This window comes from Hyla sarda, chromosome 1 (genome assembly GCF_029499605.1).
Source record: "Hyla sarda isolate aHylSar1 chromosome 1, aHylSar1.hap1, whole genome shotgun sequence".
Taxonomy (NCBI): domain Eukaryota; kingdom Metazoa; phylum Chordata; class Amphibia; order Anura; family Hylidae; genus Hyla; species Hyla sarda.
The window spans coordinates 485850539-485872080 of record NC_079189.1 but is presented as its reverse complement, the minus strand read 5'-3'; the positions used below and the strand labels follow the sequence as shown (position 1 = coordinate 485872080).

Here is a 21542-nt window from a genome sequence, read left to right as displayed (position 1 = left end):
GTTCAGAAGAATTTCTCAGCATATAAGCACGATACGGACCAGAGCAGATACACCTCTAGCAAGACATTTTTGGTCTCACCATGGGGGAAACTGGTCCTGTTTGAGATTTTTTGGCTTGGCCAGACCACGCTTGGGACCAAGACGTGGCAATCTGGATAAAAAGCTTCTACAGGAAGAAGCTAAGTGGATTTACCGACTGAAATCTATGTCTCCTTTGGGCTTGAATGAAGGGTTCACCTTCAGCCCATTTATCTAACTAAGTTTACCTGCCTTAAATAAAATAAAACATCATTCATAACAACTTATATTTATGGTATTTCATATACCTACTACGCGAGTGTCGCATTTAAGCCTTTTATTGGTGTCATAGTTATCACACTTGCTTTAGGATACAAATTTTCATTATTCAATTCTCCTCCCCTTTTATTAGTCTACTGACTCATTTATCTTGGGTTACCAGATTCTCATCATATTTATTTACATAGATGAGATCAGGATAAACCTTTCCACTTTATTCTGTTTGCCAAACAAATTTACAATATGCATAACAACATATACATTACAATTCAGCCCATTGAGTCTGTTGAATTGAAAGTCTATACCAATCAATAGACATGAGTTTTCACTAAATTCTCTATGTTTTCGCGCATCCCCCCCCGCGCATATGAAGGATTTCTAAGTTCTCGCGCAGGTCGAGATGCGCAACCGGAAGTTTACTGTTAGCCGTCGGAGAACGGAGCATGCGCAGATGAGTCGAATCCGGCTCCTCCGTTCTATCACCTCGCGCATGAGATTTTAGCGCAGCACGTCATCGGCAACTTACCCTACGGGGATTCGCCGATGTACGTGCCAGTCAAGGCTCCGGATTTGCGATTGGGCATAGGAAATCTAAACAGAGATTGGGTGATTAAATACAGAGACGTGGATTGGTCGATCTAAGTGTCACTCTTTAATACATGAGAGGCATTGGTGGAGAATTGATGATGTGTGAATCCCGACATCCTGTGACATCATTAAGGGAGGTATTATAACCCCCTGCACGGCGTTTTTTAACTCAGTGCCTATCTACCTCTTGATAACGCTGCTGAGGCAGTGAAACATGTCGAGGGGGGCCATGTTAAGTTTTTAACTTTGAGCTCCATTGTCCTACAATAGCGCTGAATCTAGGTGGTCTGCAGGCACCTCTTCTCCGCTCCAGTGTGCATTCAATCCATAGACCAGTTGGTCCAATTTATATATATATATAGAATCTAACAAGTAGGACGATATGGTGCTCTATATTTTTAAAACACCATTAAGTGCGACCCGAATCCAATAAAGATTGCACTTTTAAATTCACATTTTCTTGATATATGGGAAATAAAGGGTTTTTTTGGGCTACCTTCCCTGGTAGTCTATGAGTTAGTGAACCGTATACATGTGCGTTTCCCATTGATGTCCATGTTAAAAAAAAAAAAACGTATGCAGTTGCAGTATAAAATTAAATAAAAACTGACGGAACTGTATGCACTTTTAAAAACAGTATACTGTTTAAAAACGCATACAGCTTACTTTTTTCCATACTGTTCCATCCGTTTTTTTGCCATACGGTTTTCTTTAGAAAAACGGATTGAAAACAGTATGGCAAAAACGTAGTGTGAACCCAACCTAACACATTCACCAGGAGATGCAGAGTGGAGCTTGTGGAGTAAGGTACTGGAAGTCCCATATACTTGCATTGAACTCGAAACAAAAACCCATCTTTTATGTAAGGGTGTAGGTAAGGGTTAATTTAACTATCATATCTTTTTATTTGACATATAAGTAATATGTGACCAGGTATTATTGAAATATCTCCAGCCGTTTAAAAGTTATAGAGTGACGTATTTCCCGTAGACTTTTATGAGACTTTAAACAAAAAACCCGACCCTGGCAAATAGGGGTGAGTAAGGGTTAAATCACCTATCCTATGTTTGTAGTTGAGAGAGAGAAAAATATTGTATTATGTGTCTAGGACCTATATATCCCTAACAAATAGCATTTATGTTGCTCACATGCTTTGTCTTTTTGCCTTGTGGAGGGGGCGTGTCCGTCTCTCTCCCTCACTGTGATGACTCCTCTGCTCTGAGTCTGGGAGCAGCCTGGCAGCCTGCAAATCACTGCACAGTAGTTCTTATGTATACTTTTGTATATATTTTCTATCTGGTTCTAATAAAGCTGGATGCTAATCAACATAGCTGTCACTGTGTGTCATTCAGCTTTCTCAGACTCCTGAATGTCTGATCAGCTTCTTTGTCATTTAGGAGTTGGAGAAAGCTTTGGCTGTTCAAGCATGCTGGAAGTTGTAGTTTTGCATTGCAACAGCTGGAGCTGCAGTGTTTGTAAAGCGCTGTGTTAGAGCAGTGTTGCCTTTAGGGGTAGCAAAACTACAACTCCCAGCATGCCCACACATCCTTTGTCTGAAGTTTTGCAAGAACTGTAGGCACACAGCTGGAAAATACACAGCTCTAAAACAGAGTCTTACAAAGATTGTACCCCCAACTGTTGCAAAACTACAACTCAATAGACCCCATGCCCCCCCTGAACAAGACCCTGCCCCCCTGCACAAGACTGTGCAGTACAGTTCCACCACATTAGGTGGGCAGTACAGTTCCACCACATTAGGTGGGCAGTACAGCTCCCCCACAGACATACACCCTTCAGCCATATACAGTGTATGGCTGGAGGCTGTATGCCTGTTTACTGTCTCACTTCAGTGACGGGGGCCCCCTGTGGGCACGGGGCCTGGAGCAGGCGCTCCAGGAGCACCAATGATGAGCCGGCCCTGACCAGAGCAACGAATATCTTTGCCGGGCTGCAAAGATGTTCATTGTAGGCCGTTGCGGCCCGCATGTTTGACACCCATGCTGTACACTGTCTTGCATCTGCCCTCCATTTATGCTCTCCTCACTGTCAACACTGAGTTACATACCATTCAAGTAAACGGCCATCTATATAATTTATAGGAGCACCTAGTCTGCCCCCAGCGGTGATGCTCTTAGATTGTTTTATTGTTCTGGCATATAGAAGGTCTTCCCAAGTGGAAAGACTACCTCTGTGACTACAATATATTCTAATAGGACATATAGACAGGATTGTCTTCATGAACCAATCTTCTTAATCTGAGTGTCTGTACAGAGACTGGACACTGGTGAGAAGCTCAGTAGACGGTATGTATGCCAGACACTTAAAGGGGTACTCCAGTGCTTACACATCTTATCCCCTATCCAAAGGATAGGGGATAAGATGCCTGATCGCGGGAGTCCCACAGCTGGGGACCCCCGGGATCATGCACGCGGCACCCCGTTTGTAATCAGTGCCCGGAGCGTGTTCGCTCCGGGTCTGATTGCGGTCAGCCACGTGTGACGTCCTGCTCCCGCCCCCGTGTGATGTCATGCTCCGCCCCTCAATGCAAGCCTATGGGAGGGGGCTTGATAGCTGTCACGCCCCCTCCCATCGGCTTGCATTGAGGGGTGGAGCGTGACGTCACACGGGGGCGGGAGCATGACGTCACACGCAGTCGTCCCTGCGGTCGACCATAATCAGTCCCGGAGCGAACACGCTCCGGGCACTGATTACAAACGGGGTGCCGCGTGCATGATCACGGGCGTCCCCAGCTGCGGGACTCCCGCGATCAGGCATCTTATCCCCTATCCTTTGGATAGGGGATAAGATGTGTAAGGACCGGAGTACCCCTTTAATAATTAAAGGGGTACTCCGGTGAAAACCTTTTTTCTTTTAAATCAACTGGTGGCAGAAAGTTAAACATATTTGTAAATTACTTCTATTAAAAAAATCTTAATCCTTCCAGTACTTATTAGCTGCTGAATGCTACAGAGGAAATTCCTTTCTTTTTGGAACACTGATGACATCACGAGCACAGTGCTCTCTGCTGACATCTCTGTCCATTTTAGCAACCATGCATAGCAGATGTAGGCTAAGGGCAGCATGGTGGCTTAGTGGTTAGCACTGCTGTCTTGCAGTGCTGGGGCCTTGGGTTCAAATCCCACTAAGGACAACAATTATTATATTAATGTCAGCAGAGAGAACTGCGCACGTGATCAGAGAGCATTCCAAAAAGAAAAGAATTTCCTCTGTAGTATTCAGGAGCTAATAAGTACAGGAAGGATTAAGATTTTTTTAATAGAAGTAATTTACAAATCTGTTTAAATTTCTGCCACCAGTTGATTTAAAAAAAAAAAAAGTTTTCACTGGAGTACCCCTTTAAGCAAAAGAAAGGGCTATTTAAAAAACAAAGGAGATTTATCAAGCTCTGTAGTAGATTTTTTTTTTTTTGCGTAAAAAAAATCGCACATACTTGCGGACGAGCGACTTTTCCATACATGCTGTGACTTTTTGATTTTTGCTTATTCCAAAGCACATTACTGAAATCTGCTCACGTAGAATTTTTTTTTTTTAACTTTGCAGTGGTCATGTATTTATCAAATTTGTTTGAAGAAAAAAAAAGTTGCATCTCCATTTAAAAGTTGCATATATATATATTCCAGTATATATTCCAGGTCCAACCTGGCTAACAGTGCACACGTCTTCAGAAAGGGAAATTAACACCCACTTTAACAACTGTTCTTGTTCTGCATCATGAAACAAAGCTACTACATTAATGTTAATTATAGAAAAAATTATAACTAATAACTATTAATTTTAAGGTTGAAAATACGCACTGCACACCTTATTAATTTTAGGACACGTACATGCTGTTGTCCCCACAACATTTTAAAATGAATGTTATGTTAAAATAGAATAAGGCTCAAAATAATTGTGTAAGAATTTTTACAGACTACGTAAATAACCCATATGTGGCACTAAGGTTTTCCCTTTGAAAAAAAAAATAAAATAAAACATCCATAGTAATACAGCTTTATGCACATTTTGGGGTGGGTGTGGGTAATGTACTGAGCTTTTTTTTTTTTTTTTGTGTGTGGCTTCACTATTGTTTATGTGCCGGTTCCTGCGCTGTCTTCCTTCCTGACGTAAACATCGGCCTCAGTGCAGCGTTGCCCATCAACGCCCGGAGTGAACCGCAGCCTCCGGTCGGCTGATTTTTCAGCCATATGCGGTTTCCCTACTGCAGGCAAAAACGTGGCCGTATGCGGGAAACCGCATACGGCCGAAAAAGCAGCCGACAGGAGGCTGCGGTTCACTCCGGTCGGCTCATAGACATGCATTAACTACGGTTCCCGAATACGGCTGAGCGCGGGCGCTGCTAATAAGCCCCGGCCACCCCTCCTCCCAGCCGTATACGGGAACCATAGTTCAAATCGTAGTGTGAACCCAGCCTAACTCTTATTCTCTGATATTGTATAGATTTTCTTATTTGGTCATTTTATGATCTAATTTTTTTTTCCATCAGTTTTTCCAGACCTCAGCCCAAGTTACAGCGGTTATACAGGTTATCCCCTTAAAGGGGTACTCCGCTACTCAGTGTCTGGAACAAACTGTTCCGAACGCTGGAGCCTGGAGCTTGTGACATCATAGCCCCGCCCCCTCAATGCAAGTCTATGGGAGGGGGCGTAATGACTATGACCTCACAAGCTCCGGACTCCAGCGTTCGGAACCGTTTGTTCCAAACGCTGAGCAGCCGAGTACCCCTTTAACATTTCAGGGCTGATTCAATTTCATTAGAAAACTCACACATCTGCAAAATTTGTTTTATACTTAGTTCAGTGTTATGTTTCTTGTTTTTTATTTTTTTATTTTTTTTACGAATCTTGAAAACCAGGAGATAGCTTCTCGGCTCGGCATTTGCTGACTTTAGCCTGCATAAATTAGTTCAGCTTTCAGGTGCTCCGTTGTGCTGGAGACTCTCTCCTAGGACTGTATCCACCTTTTCCGAGCACCTGAAAGCTGAAGTAATTTATGCAGGCTTTCCTATAGACCTTTGTACATGGATCAGCTTGGCCCCTCTTCCTGTGTCACCCAGTATTTTTCTTTGAGGTGTTCCCCTATTTGACACTGTCATGATTCATACAAGTGAACTGACTGAAAGACAAAAATGAATTTTTTCCCATCAGTCTTTGTTCCAGTGGACATCATCAAGTTATTCACATCTCTATTATTGGATCTCCTCCAGTATAGTAAGGGGCACTTCTATGGAGATCCAGCAATGTCATCCGATGTTTGAGGAATCATTCAACAGCTTGCACGTATCTGTATAAAAAAAAACCTCAGCAACACCAGGACGAATTCTCTGGGAAACTCTCAATTTTTTCGGCATTTCCCACTTTAAAGGGGTTCTCCCTTGTTTATACTGATTTTTGTTATTATGTTTGTGTGTTGTGTGTATAAGTAGGTGTTTTTTTATGTGTGTTGTGATTATGTATATATGTATTTTTTTACCTTTTGTGAAGATCTGGAAGCTGGCCCCTTTTTCTTCCAGTGGCTTGCTGTGCACCTCGGCCTCCGCCATGTTGTGTTCGGTAAGTGGGATGTCGGGGAATGTGTTCTTGCTTCTGTCCTTCCTATCTTCTGACGTCCGAGGCAAATCTTTTCTTCCTGTTTCTTCCGTGCCTCAGCGACGAATCTGCGGCCTCTTCCGGCGCATGCGCAGGTAGTTTTTTATTTTTTTTACCAATAAAGTTTTTTTTGTCTAATTGACAAACTGTCTGTGCTTGCGCGAAGCTACGCTATTAGCATAGACCTAACGTACGCTACGCTGTTAGCGTAGCACTTGCGTACTCGCGCATGCGCAGACAGTTTGTCAATTAGACAAAAAAAACTTTATTGGTAAAAAAAAAAACTACCTGCGCATGCGCCGGAAGAGGCCGCAGATTCGTCGCTGAGCCATGGAAGAAACAGGAAGAAAAGATTCACCTCGGACGTCAGAAGATACGAAGGACAGAAGCAAGAACACACCCCCCGACATCCCACTTACCGAACACAACATGGCGGAGGCCGAGGTGCACAGCAAGCCACTGGAAGAAAGGGGCCAGCTTCCGGATCTTCACAAAAGGTTAGAAAATACATATATACATAATCGCAACACACATAAAAAAACACATACTTATACACAGATAACACACAAACATAATAATAAAAAACAGTATAAACAAGGGAGAACCCCTTTAAGGCTCTGTTTTTGAAATGTGTACCCAGGACTGGATGTCATGCTGAACATACAGTCTAGTCTATGACCAGCCTGGTATAGACCAAGAGGAGCTGAGCAGATCGATCAACATTTGTGGGTAAAGTCAGCAGAACTAGAAGTTTTTTCATGAAAACATCTTATTCGGGGCACTGGAGTCCAGTAGGCATCCTATGTAGTGACTGACAGCCTGCTAAGGAGAAAGGTGCATATAGGTATAACTTTTCTTCACTTAGTACTGCCTACTTGCCAATATATTAGTTTAATATAATATTTTTATTACATTTTACAACATATATTACATTATGCAATAAATATACATTGTAGATTGTACAGTATAAGTAAGAACAGAATAATGGATCACGTTCCAAATGGGATCACGATGTACAATATTTTATATAGTTGAATAAAGGTGGAAATTAATCTAATAAATAACTATCTGTGTTTAGAGTATATCAGTATAGAATTAATAATAACAAATAACTAGAACAAGTATAAAAAAAACTAACATTTGCCGCACAATGTAAAAGTTATAGTAGATATTTATTTTTATGTCCGGATTGCTTTCATACTCCTCCCCAGACACCAAGGACAAACTAGACATCAGCAATAAAATAATATATCTAAAAGTTATTATAATAAAGTATCTAGAAGAAATGTAGGTGATGCCAGGAAACTTATGTAACCATGTATTCCAACTGTTTCTTTTCTTTGTACCATAGACATTCTGATGCGCTAGTGTAATTTCATATTTGGTAGTTACATTTGCTAAGAGTTCTTGAATTGATGGGATATCAGAAGATTTCCACCTTTTTTTAAGCAATTAATGGGAGGTGAAATTATGTGACAAATGGGTGTACAAAATGTATCTGAAAACTGATTGGACTGTATTGTCAACTTGTTCCCTTTAATGTGTACATTTACCTCTGAACACCCTTTTACCATTTATATATTATTTAATATTACTATATTCTCTTGAGTGGATCTCTAACATACAGGCTTCAGAGCTGAAATCTACAGGCATTCTTTGCTTGCTGCAGGGAGCACCATGTCTAATTGGAAAGATTACACCACTTCCTCACAGCTTCCAAACATGCCTACAGCCCCTAACCCCTTTAAAGGAGTTCTTAGGCTTTATGAAAAAAATATGCCAAGGTGCTCCCATACCCCTGATGATGTGGCTGGTGTCCTGAAACATGTAGGGGTGGTGAAGGGATTATATATTCTAAACCTCAGTATCGGCTTGTTATGACTCTATCATGAGAGCCAGTTTTATTGGTCAGTGGGTTGTGATTTGTGGTTTTAAGGCACTTTTTGTGGAGACAATGTTAAGGCATATAAATAAATGTGATGTTTTACCATATAAGACCTAATTTAGGAGGGGGGGGGTAAATAAAAGGGGTTTTATACCCTGTGATCCATTTATTTGGAGACTCAGGGTTTGGTATAGCAGTTTGATTAGTCCATCCCTTTCCTAGGGCCTTTTTGTATTAGTTGTTGCCAGTGACATCACCGGGACGTACATAGACCAGTGTTTTGCAACCTGGGTGCCCCAGTGTTTCTCAAACAGGGTGTCTGTATCTCTGGGTATAGTATTTAGTAGCTGTAGACTGTACACTATATTGTGACTGTATCTCTGGGTACAGTATTTAGCAGCTGTAGACTGTATACTATATTGTGACTGTATCTCTGGGTACAGTATTATTAGCAGCTGTATACTATATTGTGACCGTATCTCTTGGTACAGTATTATTATTAGCTGTAGACTGTATACTATATTGTGACTGTATCTCTGGGTGCAGTATTTATCAGCTGTAGACTGTACACTATAATGTGACTATCTCTGGGTACAGTATTATTAGCTGTAGACTACACTATATTGTGACTGTATCTCTGGATACAGTATTATTTATCAGCTGTAGACTGTATACTATAGTGTGACTATCTCTGGGTACTGTATTATTTAGCTACTGTAGACTATATTGTGACTGTATCTCTGGGTACAGTATTTATCAGCTGTAGACTGTATACTATAGTGTGACTATCTCTGGGTACTGTATTATTTATCTGCTGTAGACTATATTGTGACTGTATCTCTGGGTACAGTATTTATCAGCTGTAGACTGTATACTATAGTGTGACTATCTCTGGGTACTGTATTATTTAGCTACTGTAGACTATATTGTGACTATCTCTGGGTACAGTATTTATCAGCTGTAGACTGTATACTATATTGTGACTGTATCTGGGTACAGTATTATTATTAGCTGTAGACTATACTATATTGTGACTATCTCTGGGTACAGTATTATTATTAACTGTAGACTGTTCACTATATTGTGACTGTATCTGGGTACAGTATTTATCAGCTGTAGACTGTACACTATAATGTGACTATCTCTGGGTACTGTATTATTTAGCTACTGTAGACTATATTGTGACTGTATCTCTGGGTACAGTATTATTTATCAGCTGTAGACTGTACACTATATTGTGACTGTATCTCTGGGTACAGTATTTATCAGCTGTAGACTGTATACTATATTGTGACTGTATTTCTGGGTACTAGGGGTGTGAATTGCCAATAATTTGGCGATTCGATTCGAATCGCGATACCAGGGTGGCGATTCGATATATCGCGATACTGTCATGATGACGATATATCGCGATATTCCCTATTAAAAGCTTGGGAAAACTTATTCTACACATCAATACTACATTCACACAAAGATGTACTGTATTGAATATACATTTATTTTTTCTTAAGAACAATGAGGACTTACAAAGTCATGTTGATGCAGCGTTCACTCTGCAGCAGCTACCGCGAGACTACAGACTCAGACCAAACAGGAAGGAGAACATACGCACTCACAGGACAACTCTCGCAGGATCTTGTTCTTTCTCAGCTGCGACTCGCAGCGGAGAAAGAACAAGATCCCGCGAGAGTTGTCCTGTGAATGCGTAGACTGCGTACGTTCTCCTTCCTGTTTGTTCTGAGTCTGTAGTCTCGCGGTAGCAGCCTGCGAGTGGGACAGAGCTGATAACAGGTACACTGCCAACTAGTGGTCAGGAGTTTAAGTGTTATAAAAGAAAAATAAGACAGACAAATAGGACTGTGACTCAGTGAGTGAAATACATTAAATGTTAATTATAATAATTTATAAAAAAAAATCGATTCTCAGAATTTTAAAATCGATTCAGTATCGCGGAACAAAAAATCGCGATAATCGCGCAAATCGATTTTTTTCTTACATCCCTACTGGGTACAGTATTATTTATCAGCTGTAGACTGTACACTATATTGTGACTGTATCTCTGGGTACTGTATTTATCAGCTGTAGACTGTATACTATATTGTGACTGTATCTCTGGGTACAGTATTATTAGCTGTAGACTACACTATATTGTGACTGTATCTCTGGGTACAGTATTATTTATCAGCTGTAGACTGTATACTATATTGTGACTGTATCTCTGGGTACAGTATTAGCTGTAGACTACACTATATTGTGACTGTATCTCTGGGTACAGTATTTAGTAGCTGTAGACTGTACACTATATATATTTTGACTATCTCTGGGTACAGTATTTAGCAGCTGTAGACTACACTATATTGTGACTATCTCTAGGTTCAGTATTATTTATCAGTTGTAGTCTGTACACTATATTGTGACTGTGTATCTCTGGGTATAGTGTTTAGCAGCTGTAGACTGTACACTATATTGTGACTGTATCTCTGGGTACAGTATTTAGCAGCTGTAGACTGTACACTATATTGTGACTGTATCTCTGGGTACAGTATTATTATTAGCTGTAGACTGTACACTATATTGTGACTGTACACTATATTGTGACTGTATCTCTGGGTACTGTATTATTTAGCTGCTGTAGACCATATTGTGACTATATCTCTGGGTACAGTATTTATTAGCTGTAGACTGTATACTATATTGTGACTGTATCTCTGGGTACAGTATTATTAGCTGTAGACTACACTATATTGTGACTGTATCTCTGGGTACAGTATTATTTATCAGCTTTAGACTGTACACTATATTGTGACTGTATCTCTGGGTACAGTATTTATCAGCTGTAGACTGTACACTATAGTGTGACTGTATCTCTGGGTACAGTATTATTTATCAGCTGTAGACTACACTATATTGTGACTGTATCTCTGGGTACAGTATTTATCAGCTGTAGACTGTATACTATAGTGTGACTATCTCTGGGTACTGTATTATTTAGCTACTGTAGACTATATTGTGACTGTATCTCTGGGTACAGTATTTATTAGCTGTAGACTGTACACTATATTGTGACTGTATCTCTGGGTACAGTATTATTATTAGCTTTAGACTACACTATATTGTGACTGTATCTCTGGGTACAGTATTATTTATCAGCTGTAGACTGTATACTATAGTGTGACTATCTCTGGGTACTGTATTATTTAGCTGCTGTAGACTATATTGTGACTGTATCTCTGGGTACAGTATTTAGCAGCTGTATACTGTAGACTATATTGTGACTGTATCTCTGGGTACAGTATTATTATTAGCTGTAGACTGTATACTATATTGTGATTGTATCTCTGGGTACTGTATTATTTAGCTGCTGTAGACTGTACACTATATTGTGACTGTATCTCTAGGTACAGTATTATTAGCTGTAGACTACACTATATTGTGACTGTATCTCTGGGTACAGTATTATTTATCAGCTGTATACTGTATACTATATTGTGACGGTATCTCTGGGTACAGTGTTATTTATCAGCTGTAGAATGTACACTATGTTGTGATGGGTGTTAATCTCTCTGATCTGTATAACAAATCTGCATAATGTAATATTTACTCAGTAAATGCTTTGTCCTGAGCCCTGTTTGCTCCCATGGTTAGTCACGTCCCTTCTCTCTTACAGTGCACAGCCTGATATAGAGGGAGTCAACCCAAAGTGCTGTATAATGTTGGTAGACGGTTGGCTCTGAATTATTTATCAGCAGTTCTGACTTTATTACACACATTTTCTTCCAGTTTCCTAAATTAAAGCAAGTGTCTGTGTGAGAAGATATCGAGCCGTTGCTCAAGGCCATGGCATAGATAAGAAGCATGTAGTTTCCTTTAAGGGTCTTTTATGTTGAGCGCTTATCATGTAAAATATCATTCCATTCTAGTGTGAACATGTGAAGCGAATACAGAATCCACACTATTTTGCCGTTGATGAAAATCTTTTATGGTGCCCTAAAAACATGGTATTGTCGTAATTTGTCGCCTGCAAAAGAAGCTTTAAGCTGCAAAGAATAGCCAGTCGTGATATGAACAGGACCTTGTATGTTTAAGCACTATACAATAAGGCTGGTTCACACTGCGTTCAATGCCGTACATCACTAGCATAGGTCGGCCTTTCCGTCAAAAAAGCGGCGCCGACGTATACTGTTATGTATACTGCAAAGAGCTTCGGTGGCCCAAAAGTAGCCACATAGTTACTATGTTTGGGCTGATTTTATTGCCATATGCTTATTTATCGTGACTTTAATTAAACTATAGCAGTGGTCTTCAAACTGTGGACCTCCAAATGTTGTAAAACTGCAACTCCCAGCATGCCCCGACAGCCGTTTGAACACAGTTGCAACACAGTTTAGAGACCACCAACCTATAGCAATGGGACAAGGCCCTGAATGTAGTCACTTTGACATAGATGCTGTGTGAGTTGCCGAGGAGTCGTTCACAAATAGGATGACCTGGTTGTATGCAGTTATTAAATATACTGCTATAGAATAGAAGGCTCATGGTAGTATATTGTCAGTATTTTACATAATTTTTAACGGAAATCTGTCATCTGTTTCACCTGCACTAACCTGTCGGTAAAGACAAGTAGTGGAGATGACCCTGATGACAACGATACTTACCCGATCCTGTTCCGTGCTCCAGTTATCAGCCGACTTGGAGCATGATCGGAGCTTCCGGACGTCACACTCCTGCTTCTCTGCTAGGTCCTGGGGCTAGCAAAAAGCAGCGGCGACATCGGGAAGCTCCACCCCTGCGCCAAGTCGGCCCCGGAATGGAAGATACAGAAGAAGATATCGGAAGAACTGGAGCATGGAGCGGGATCTGGTAAGTATGGTTGTCATCAGTGTCACCTGCACCTTGCCTTTCCCATAGTGCGGAGGTAGATGCTACCTTCTTTTAAATTTTATTTATTACAGCAATTTTTTTTCTTACAATGACATGTCCCGTCATTTATCATGCAATGATCTATGCAGTTTGTTTGCCTATAGTTCTTATTGTAAACGGGTGGTGTTTTGTCACACCCCCAGAACAAGTTCTTTTGGCACCATTTGAGGATTTTAAATCTATACTTAAACTTACTTTACATTAGACATTTGCAAATGACAAAGGGAGAGTATCATCTGGAAAGACGTGTTGCCTCCTGATGTCTGTATACTTGATTATTTTACATTTTCTGTCTGTCAATGAACTTATACATTGATACAATTCTCTGAAAGAATTGACTTTGGGGCAGTGCCTCTTCATTGTCATCTTTTTGTTTAATTCTGTTTACCCCACAAGCTAGGATTCCACAGTCTATGTCCCTATGTTTATTGCTGCTAAGGTTGCCACTTTATAAGGGGACATAAGCCAAATGGCCAACATCTAGATTTGCTCTTACCACCTCATAGAAAGGAAGCATGTTGGCTAAGCAGGACCTTCATTTCATGAATCTTGGCTAGTTATCAGTTTATTTACTGGTCTATGCTTTTGCAGGTTATCTCATGAGATCACCGGAAAGTTTATATCCCACATATATCAACCTTAACCGGATGGTGTTTACACTGACCCTGTTATGAGGGCTGTTGTATCTCCTCTGGTCAGATCATGCCTTTCATACTATAAAGTTGTTCCGTTAAAAGATCCGTTATAAACGTCCTTTAGAAAAGCCTTAATAACGGATGTTAAATGTCCGTTACAAAATCCCTTTCAAGTCTATGGGATTTGTTATGACCCTTTATGGCCCGTCGTGAATAACAGACATTATTTGTGACGGAAGAAAAAATTGCACATGCACTGATTTTTCTTCCGTCACAAGAAACGGGTAAATTAACGGGCATTATTTTTTACATTGAAGTCTATGGCAAATGGATGAGCCTTTATGTCATCTGTTTGCACCTGGTTTATAATATCCGTTATTACTTCTGAGCATGCTCAGAAGAGGTGACATCAGCAGACTCCTGCAGTGCTGAGGGACTACTGCTACTTCCATCATGGAACAGACTTGTTTCCATGATGAGAGTAGTAATTCCCTGGGTGCGGGAGTCTGCAGACAGCTGGGGAGGCTACAGAGCCTGGTCCATGATGGGGGTTGTAGTACAGGGGCTGAGGGATTGATCGCACCGGGTTTCACTTCTGAGACCTGATGCGATCATAAGTTATTAAGCAGGGGAGCGGGTGGCTCTGGGGGGGTCACATTATGAATGCGCTGCGGGGGTGTATATATATGCTGCCCCCTCCCCTGCTTAATAACTTCTGATCGCATGGGGTCTCAGAAGTGAGACCCGGTGCGATCAATCCCTCAGCCCCTGTACTACAACCCCCATCATGGAACAGAGTCTGTTCCATGATGGGGGTAGTAGCACAAACACTAATGTAGCCTCCCCAGCCAGGGAACTACTACTCCCATCATGGAAACAAATCTGTTCCATGTTGGGAGTAGTAGTAGTCCCGGCTGTGGGAGTCTGTAGGCAGAGGTGTTAAAACGGCCGTACATGAGAGACGTTATAACGGGTCTTAACGGATGAAAATGCCCCTTATTTTGACAAGTTATTCAGCCGTTATTTCATCCATTATTATACTTCTGTTTTTACACAGAAAACGGATGTTTAATAACGGATGAATGCTCATAGTGTGAAAGGAGCCTTAATACTATTGTTAAAGGGGATTTCCTACCACTTGCATGTGAACACTGAGGCCACTGTGGGGTGACCCCTTTGCCTGCCCCAGGGCTTATTTGTCAAAGAGGCTGTGCAAATTAGTGTCTCAGCAGTCTCTGTCAGCCCCATAGCAGTGAATGGAGCAGTGGCCATGCGTACACACTACTGCTTTATTCACAAGGTGCACTTAGAGACCACCAGAGACCACCAGTCACTATCGCTTTAAAAAAAACCTCTGACATGTCCTAGAAAGCTTCTGTCTGTTTCAGAGATTGTGGGGGGGGTCCCTCTATATAGCATATTGCTATGACATGTTAGAAATTCTTTAAAGCTATAGTTGCCCTAGAAGTACGACTGGGTACGTGAACCTTGTTTATCCTCATATTAAAGATATCTGGTTCCTTCTTGTTTTGGAATTCTCCATTTCTGCGGAATCTGTCAGATATGCATTTTTGCTGGGTTTTTTCCTTGTAAATGACCAAAGCTATTTTTCTTGCACAAGTATAATAAAGTATTAAAATAATGCTCACGTTCACCCCACCAAACACTTTCCTGACTCAGAGTAGTAATGTACTCACAGGCTCGCATTGTTTTGAGATATTGCACAATTCATTTCGGGAAATCGCTTCTAGAGAATAAAGTCCTAAAGAATAAACTTAGAACATGTAGGAGACTTTTGTTTTGTGATCTCCTGTAGTGAAACTGCGTAAGGCAAAGTAGGAACTAATGCCAAAAGCATTCTCCCTTTTGGGATGTGTTCCAAAAATAAAGTGGAAACTGTGACTGATATGCATTGTTTACTCATCCTATTTTGTAGGAAGTACTAGGTGAACGATTTTTTTTGGGGGTAGTATATTATATATGCATTAGGGCTGCTGCACGATTTGGGGAAAATGCAATTGCCATTTCGATATGTGACTGCAGTATAATAAATGCCCAACCATCCCCCACCCTTGTCACATCTCCCTCCCCCACCCTTGTCACATCTCCCTCCCCCACCCTTGTCACATCTCCCTCCCCCACCCTTGTCACATCTCCCTCCCCCACCCTTGTCACATCTCCCTCCCCCACCCTTGTCACATCTCCCTCCCCCACCCTTGTCACATCTCCCTCCCCCACCCTTGTCACATCTCCCTCCCCCACCCTTGTCACATCTCCCTCCCCCACCCTTGTCACATCTCCCTCCCCCACCCTTGTCACATCTCCCTCCCCCACCCTTGTCACATCTCCCTCCCACACCCTCTAGTCACATCTCCCTCCCCCACCCTTGTCACATCTCCCTCCCCCACACCCTCTAGTCACATCTCCCTCCCCCACACCCTCTAGTCACATCTCCCACCCCCTTGTCACATGCCCTCTCTCCCCCACCTTTGTCACATCTCCCTCCCCCACCTTTGTCACATCTCCCTCCCCCACCTTTGTCACATCTCCCTCCCCCACACCCTCTAGTCACATCTCCCACCCCCTTGTCACATGCCCTCTCTCCCCCACCTTTGTCACATCTCCCTTATTTTATTCTCACTCCCCCATTTCTTGTCCACACCCTGATGTCACATCTCCCCCCCCCCCCCCCCCCCCATTAATGTTGTCCTGGGGCACAGGGAAAACATTAAAAAAAAAAAAAAAAAAAAAAATGTGATGCTTACCTACCCCCGGTCTAGGTCTACCTTAGATCCCGTTCCCCTCCATGCAGTACAACGTCTTACAAGACTTACATAACCTTCCTGCTCAGCCAATCACTGGCCTGACAAATGACACCACTGTGGCCACTGATGGGCTAAGCGGGAAAAGTCCTGGAACCAGCTGGTTGTCAGGAGCACAGAGAAAATACCGGGAAAAGCATGTAGGAGAACGGGGACTGGGGCTAGGTGAGTATCAGGCTTTTTTAGGTTTCCCCTGCACCCCTTTTATTCATTAGGACAGTGTTTTCCAACCAGGCTGCCCCCAGCTGTTTCAAAACTACAACTCCAAGCATGCTGGAAGTTGTAGTTTTGCAGCAGGCAAAGGCACACTGCTTGAGAAACACTGACTTATTAGAATTTTAGGCAATTGCAAATTTTCATGGAGGGGCCATATCGACATATCAAAAATTATGCAAAAATCAGAATGCGATTGCGATATATCGTACAGCCCTTCTATGCGTCCATATTTTTCTCTATTCATTGCAAAGTGCTGTTGAAAGGAGAAGATGGGCTATTTGTTCCTCTGCCATAGATCCTGGGTTTGCGGTGGGGATATGAGATGGGATCCGGTTACCTCTGTGGCTAAGTTCTGCTCTGGATCAGGCTGGCCTTGGATTTACACGGTCTTATGCTGCAGTGAATGAAGGGGCCTGCATTGTTTTTAGCTGCTGGAATGATCGTGACCTGATAACTTTGGGATGAACGTTTCCTTCATTATTGTTAGGTTTCCAGGGTTAGGAAATGGAAAGTGCTGACACTAAAAACTATTTCCTTTTTGCTTTTACTATGAAAAGGACCGAGTCAGCTGCTTCTATAAGCACAAACAGACCTGTGGAATGGTATGTGTTAACTTTCCTTCTTGTTTTTCTCCAGTCCAGCCCATCCTCTCCTGAGCCTGCCAGTCTCCCTACAGAAGATATCAGTACAGATTCCAACGGCCCCAAACAAACAGAAGTTATTTTAACTGATGACCGTGAAGATCTTTTTGCTGGTAATTTCTCACAGATTTTTTTTTTTTTCTTTTTAAAGAAAGTGATAAATATAAGAATCTGAATAAAAGTGTTATAATGCTGCAGAACAATTGAAAATTGACTTTTGAAGCAGGAAAACAGGTTTACAGGGGTACTCCGCTGGAAAGCATTTTTTTTTATTAACAGATTTGTAAATTACTTCTATTTAAAAATCTTAATCCTTCCAGTACTTATCAGCTGCTGTATGCTCCACAGGAAGTTCTTTTCTTTTTGAATTTCCTTTTTGCCTGACCACAGTGCTCTCTGCTGACACCTCTGTCCATTTTGGGAACTGTCCAAAGTAGGTGCAAATCCCCAAAGCAAACCTCTCTTGCTCTGGATAGTTCCTGACATAGACAGAGGTGTCAGCAGAGAGCACTGTTGTCAGACAAAAAGGAAATTCAAAAAGAAAAGAACTTCCACTGTAGTATACAGCAGCCAAGTACAGGAAGGATTACAGGAGATATGCAGTGGTGAAAAACTTCTCCCCTAACCTAAGGATAGGGGATAAGTTTCAGACAGCGGGGGGGTCCGACCACTGGGGCCTCCGGCGATCTCCTGTACAGGGCCCAACAGCCCACGGGAAGGGGGCGTGTTGACCACCGCATGAAGCGGCAGCTGATACGCCCCCTCAATACAACTCTATGGCAGAACCGGAGCGCTGCCTTTGTCAATCTCCGGCGCTGCCATAGAGTTGTATTGAGGGGGCGTGTCAGCTGCCGCTTCGTGTGGTGGTCAACACGCCCCCTTCCCGCGGGGTGTCGGGGCCCCATACAGGAGATGCTTAGGGTAGGGAATAAGTTTTTCACCACTGGACTACCCCTTTTAAGATTTTTTTTTTTTTTTTTTTTTTATAGAAATTATTTACAAATCTGTTTAACTTTCTGGCACCAGTTGATTTTAAAAGAAAATGTTTTCTAGTGGAGTACCCCTTTTAAGTAAAGTCTTGACTAGGTAGGGTTATTCAGTGTGATTCTGGGCATAGCTTTTTTATTTTAAGTCATCTCCATAAGCCTTTTGTAATTATACAGATGAGGCTCAAGTGCCCAGGGGGTCCCCATCATGGTAAGAGCCCAGCCCATGTCCTCTTTATTGCTCTACCCTGACCAGCTTACATCTGTCTACTCTGTTTGACTGACATCCACCAGATAAAGAGGACATGTATTGCACTTACCTGGGCTCTTGCCATGCTGGGGAATACCCCCTGGGCACTTGAGTTATTTACATAACAAAACGTTTTTTTTCTCGCCAGTGGAGAGGACTACGATGATAAAAATGGTACGCCTGGAATTCTGATAAGCCCTATCTAGCCATATGCTTATTTACACCAGTGTTTTCCATCTGACAGGTTCGCTGTTAAAGGATTTCCACTCTTGGTGAAGAGTACTACACAAACTTTTGTTCATGCCCCTCTGTCTAGTACAACAACTCAGCTGTACATATGCATATACGTGTTCTAATGTCTGTCAGTCTCTTAACCAGGGTGCCTCCAGCTGTTGCAAAACTAAAACTCCCAGCATGCACGGACAGCCTTCGGCTGTCCGGGCATGCTGGGAGTTGTAGTTTTGCAACAGCTGGAGGCACCCTGTAGAGAAACACTGGTCTATATGGTTCCCTGGGAGTCCCTTTATGGCAGAACAGTCTCTTGGTTTTTGTGGTCATACGCCACCTTGATTTGTCTGGAAACCACTCTCTCCACTCTCCTCATCCAGCATGCATGCTTATTGGGGATCAGTAGAGACAGCTCTGTACAGTGTGTGACCAGCTTTTTTGTTTTGCAAAGAGTAGAGGGGGATTTTTCACTTTACCACACTAAAGACTTTTGTAGACATTTTGGGTCAGTAGTGACGAGAGCTGCATTTCCACTTTAAGAAATTTTCCTAATGTTAGCAAACTACTCTTCAGGTTAAAGCTGATCGCTCTAGTGGACACTACTTTACCCCAGGTTACATAGTTAACTTGTCTATAACCACATCACTGGTTACAGACAAGTTTACATTTTTACTTGTGTACCAAAGGGCAGTACGTGAAGTTTGGATCTCACATCATGTCTCTGGGGTCTGGGCCATTTGCATTGTGGTTTCATAAATGCATTGCTTGCTGTGCTGTGTTAAATACTTGTTTTATATTGTTGTTCTTTTTTGTGTCCGATGCAAAGCTTTAAATAATGTAGTTAATACCGTTGCATTATGTAAAGTGAACAGGGAAAGAAATCAAAACCAATGATTTGTCATTACTCCTAATTGTTCTGACTTTTTCTTGCCTTACTGGTTTGACGTTTTGGTACACCCACTTTATCAAGACCATCAAAAGCTCCTGTACACATAACCTGTATATAGCATACATTAAAAGTGTGAAGTGGAGCAGGTGGGCTAAATAAGCTGTCCCGAACAAGAGGAAAGGAGATTATCTCAAGCATACTGTTGGGATACATATAGGGGGGGATGCCATCCTGACACCGCGAGGATTTACTGTGCAGAATAAGTTTAATACTCTCAAATACCGGTTTGTATCAATTGTGCCATCTGGGCTGGTTAAAATATTCACATTAATAATATCCACCCCTGCTGATAAGACTACATAAACAATTATGACTCACATATAATATATACACACATATATATACACACACACACACACACTTGCATAGTTTAAGGTTGAAAAAAGACCAGAGTCCATCAAGTTCAACCTATAACCCTAATGAGTCCCTACTGAGAGGAAGGCAAAAAACCCTCATACTAGAGCTAAAAATTCCTTCCTGACTCCAAATATGGCATCAGAATAAATCCCTGGATCAACGTTCTGTCCCTATAAATCTAGTATACATAACCAGCGATGTTATTATTCTCTAAAAATATGTCCAGCCCCTTTTTGAACGCTTTTACAGAGTTCACCATGACCACCTCCTCAGGCAGAGAATTCCACAGTCTCACTGCTCTTACAGTAAAGAACCCCCATCTCTGCTGGTGTAGAAACCTTCTTTCCTCTAAATGGAGAGGATGCCCCCTTGTTATAGATACAGTCCTGGGTATAAATAGATCATGGTAGAGATCTCTGGAAGGTCCCCTGATATATTTATACATAGTTATTAGGTCTCCCTTAAGCCTTCTTTTTTCTAAACTAAATAACCCTAATACTGATAATCTTTCTGGGTACTGTTTCCTCCCATTCCCCGTATTACCCTGGCTGTCCGTCTTAGAACCCTATCCAGCTCCACTATATCTTTCTTGTACACTGGTGCCCAGTACTGTACACAGTATTCTATGTGTGGTCTGACTAGTGATTTGTACAGCGGTAGAATTATTTCCTTGTTGTGGGCATCTACGCCCCTATTGATGCACCCCATGATTTTATTTGCCTTGGCAGCAGCTGCCCGACACTGGTCACTACAGCTAAATTTACTGTTAACTAATACTCCCAAGTCCTTTTCCATGTCAGTCGTCCCAAGTGTTCTCCCATTTAATACATAATCCCAGCCCGGACTTTTCTTCCCCATGTGCATTACCTTAAGTTTATCAGTGTTGAACCTCATCTTCCACTTCCCAGCCCAAACCTTCAACCTATTCAGATCCATTTGTAACAGTGCACTGTCCTCTATTGTGTTTACCACTTTACAGGGTTTATTATCATCTGATAAGATTGCTACTTTACTATTCAACCCCTCTACAAGGTCATTAATAAATATATTAAATAGAATAGGACCCAAGACTGACCCCTGTTGTACACCACTAGTAACAGTCCCCCATTAAGAATAAGGACCATTAATAACCACCCTCTGTTTCCGATGACTGAGCCAGTTA

The 21542-nt window shown here is 41.9% G+C and overlaps 1 protein-coding gene across 1 annotated transcript in view; it reads left to right on the top strand.

The window, feature by feature from the left end:
* The window catches only part of SNX2 (sorting nexin 2), a 63540-nt gene that overhangs the window by 6820 nt on the left and 35178 nt on the right, over positions 1-21542 (top strand). The window contains exon 2 of the mRNA XM_056537345.1: positions 17606-17723. Coding sequence (XP_056393320.1) covers positions 17606-17723 — 118 coding nt within the window. The remainder of the gene's footprint in view (positions 1-17605; positions 17724-21542) is intronic.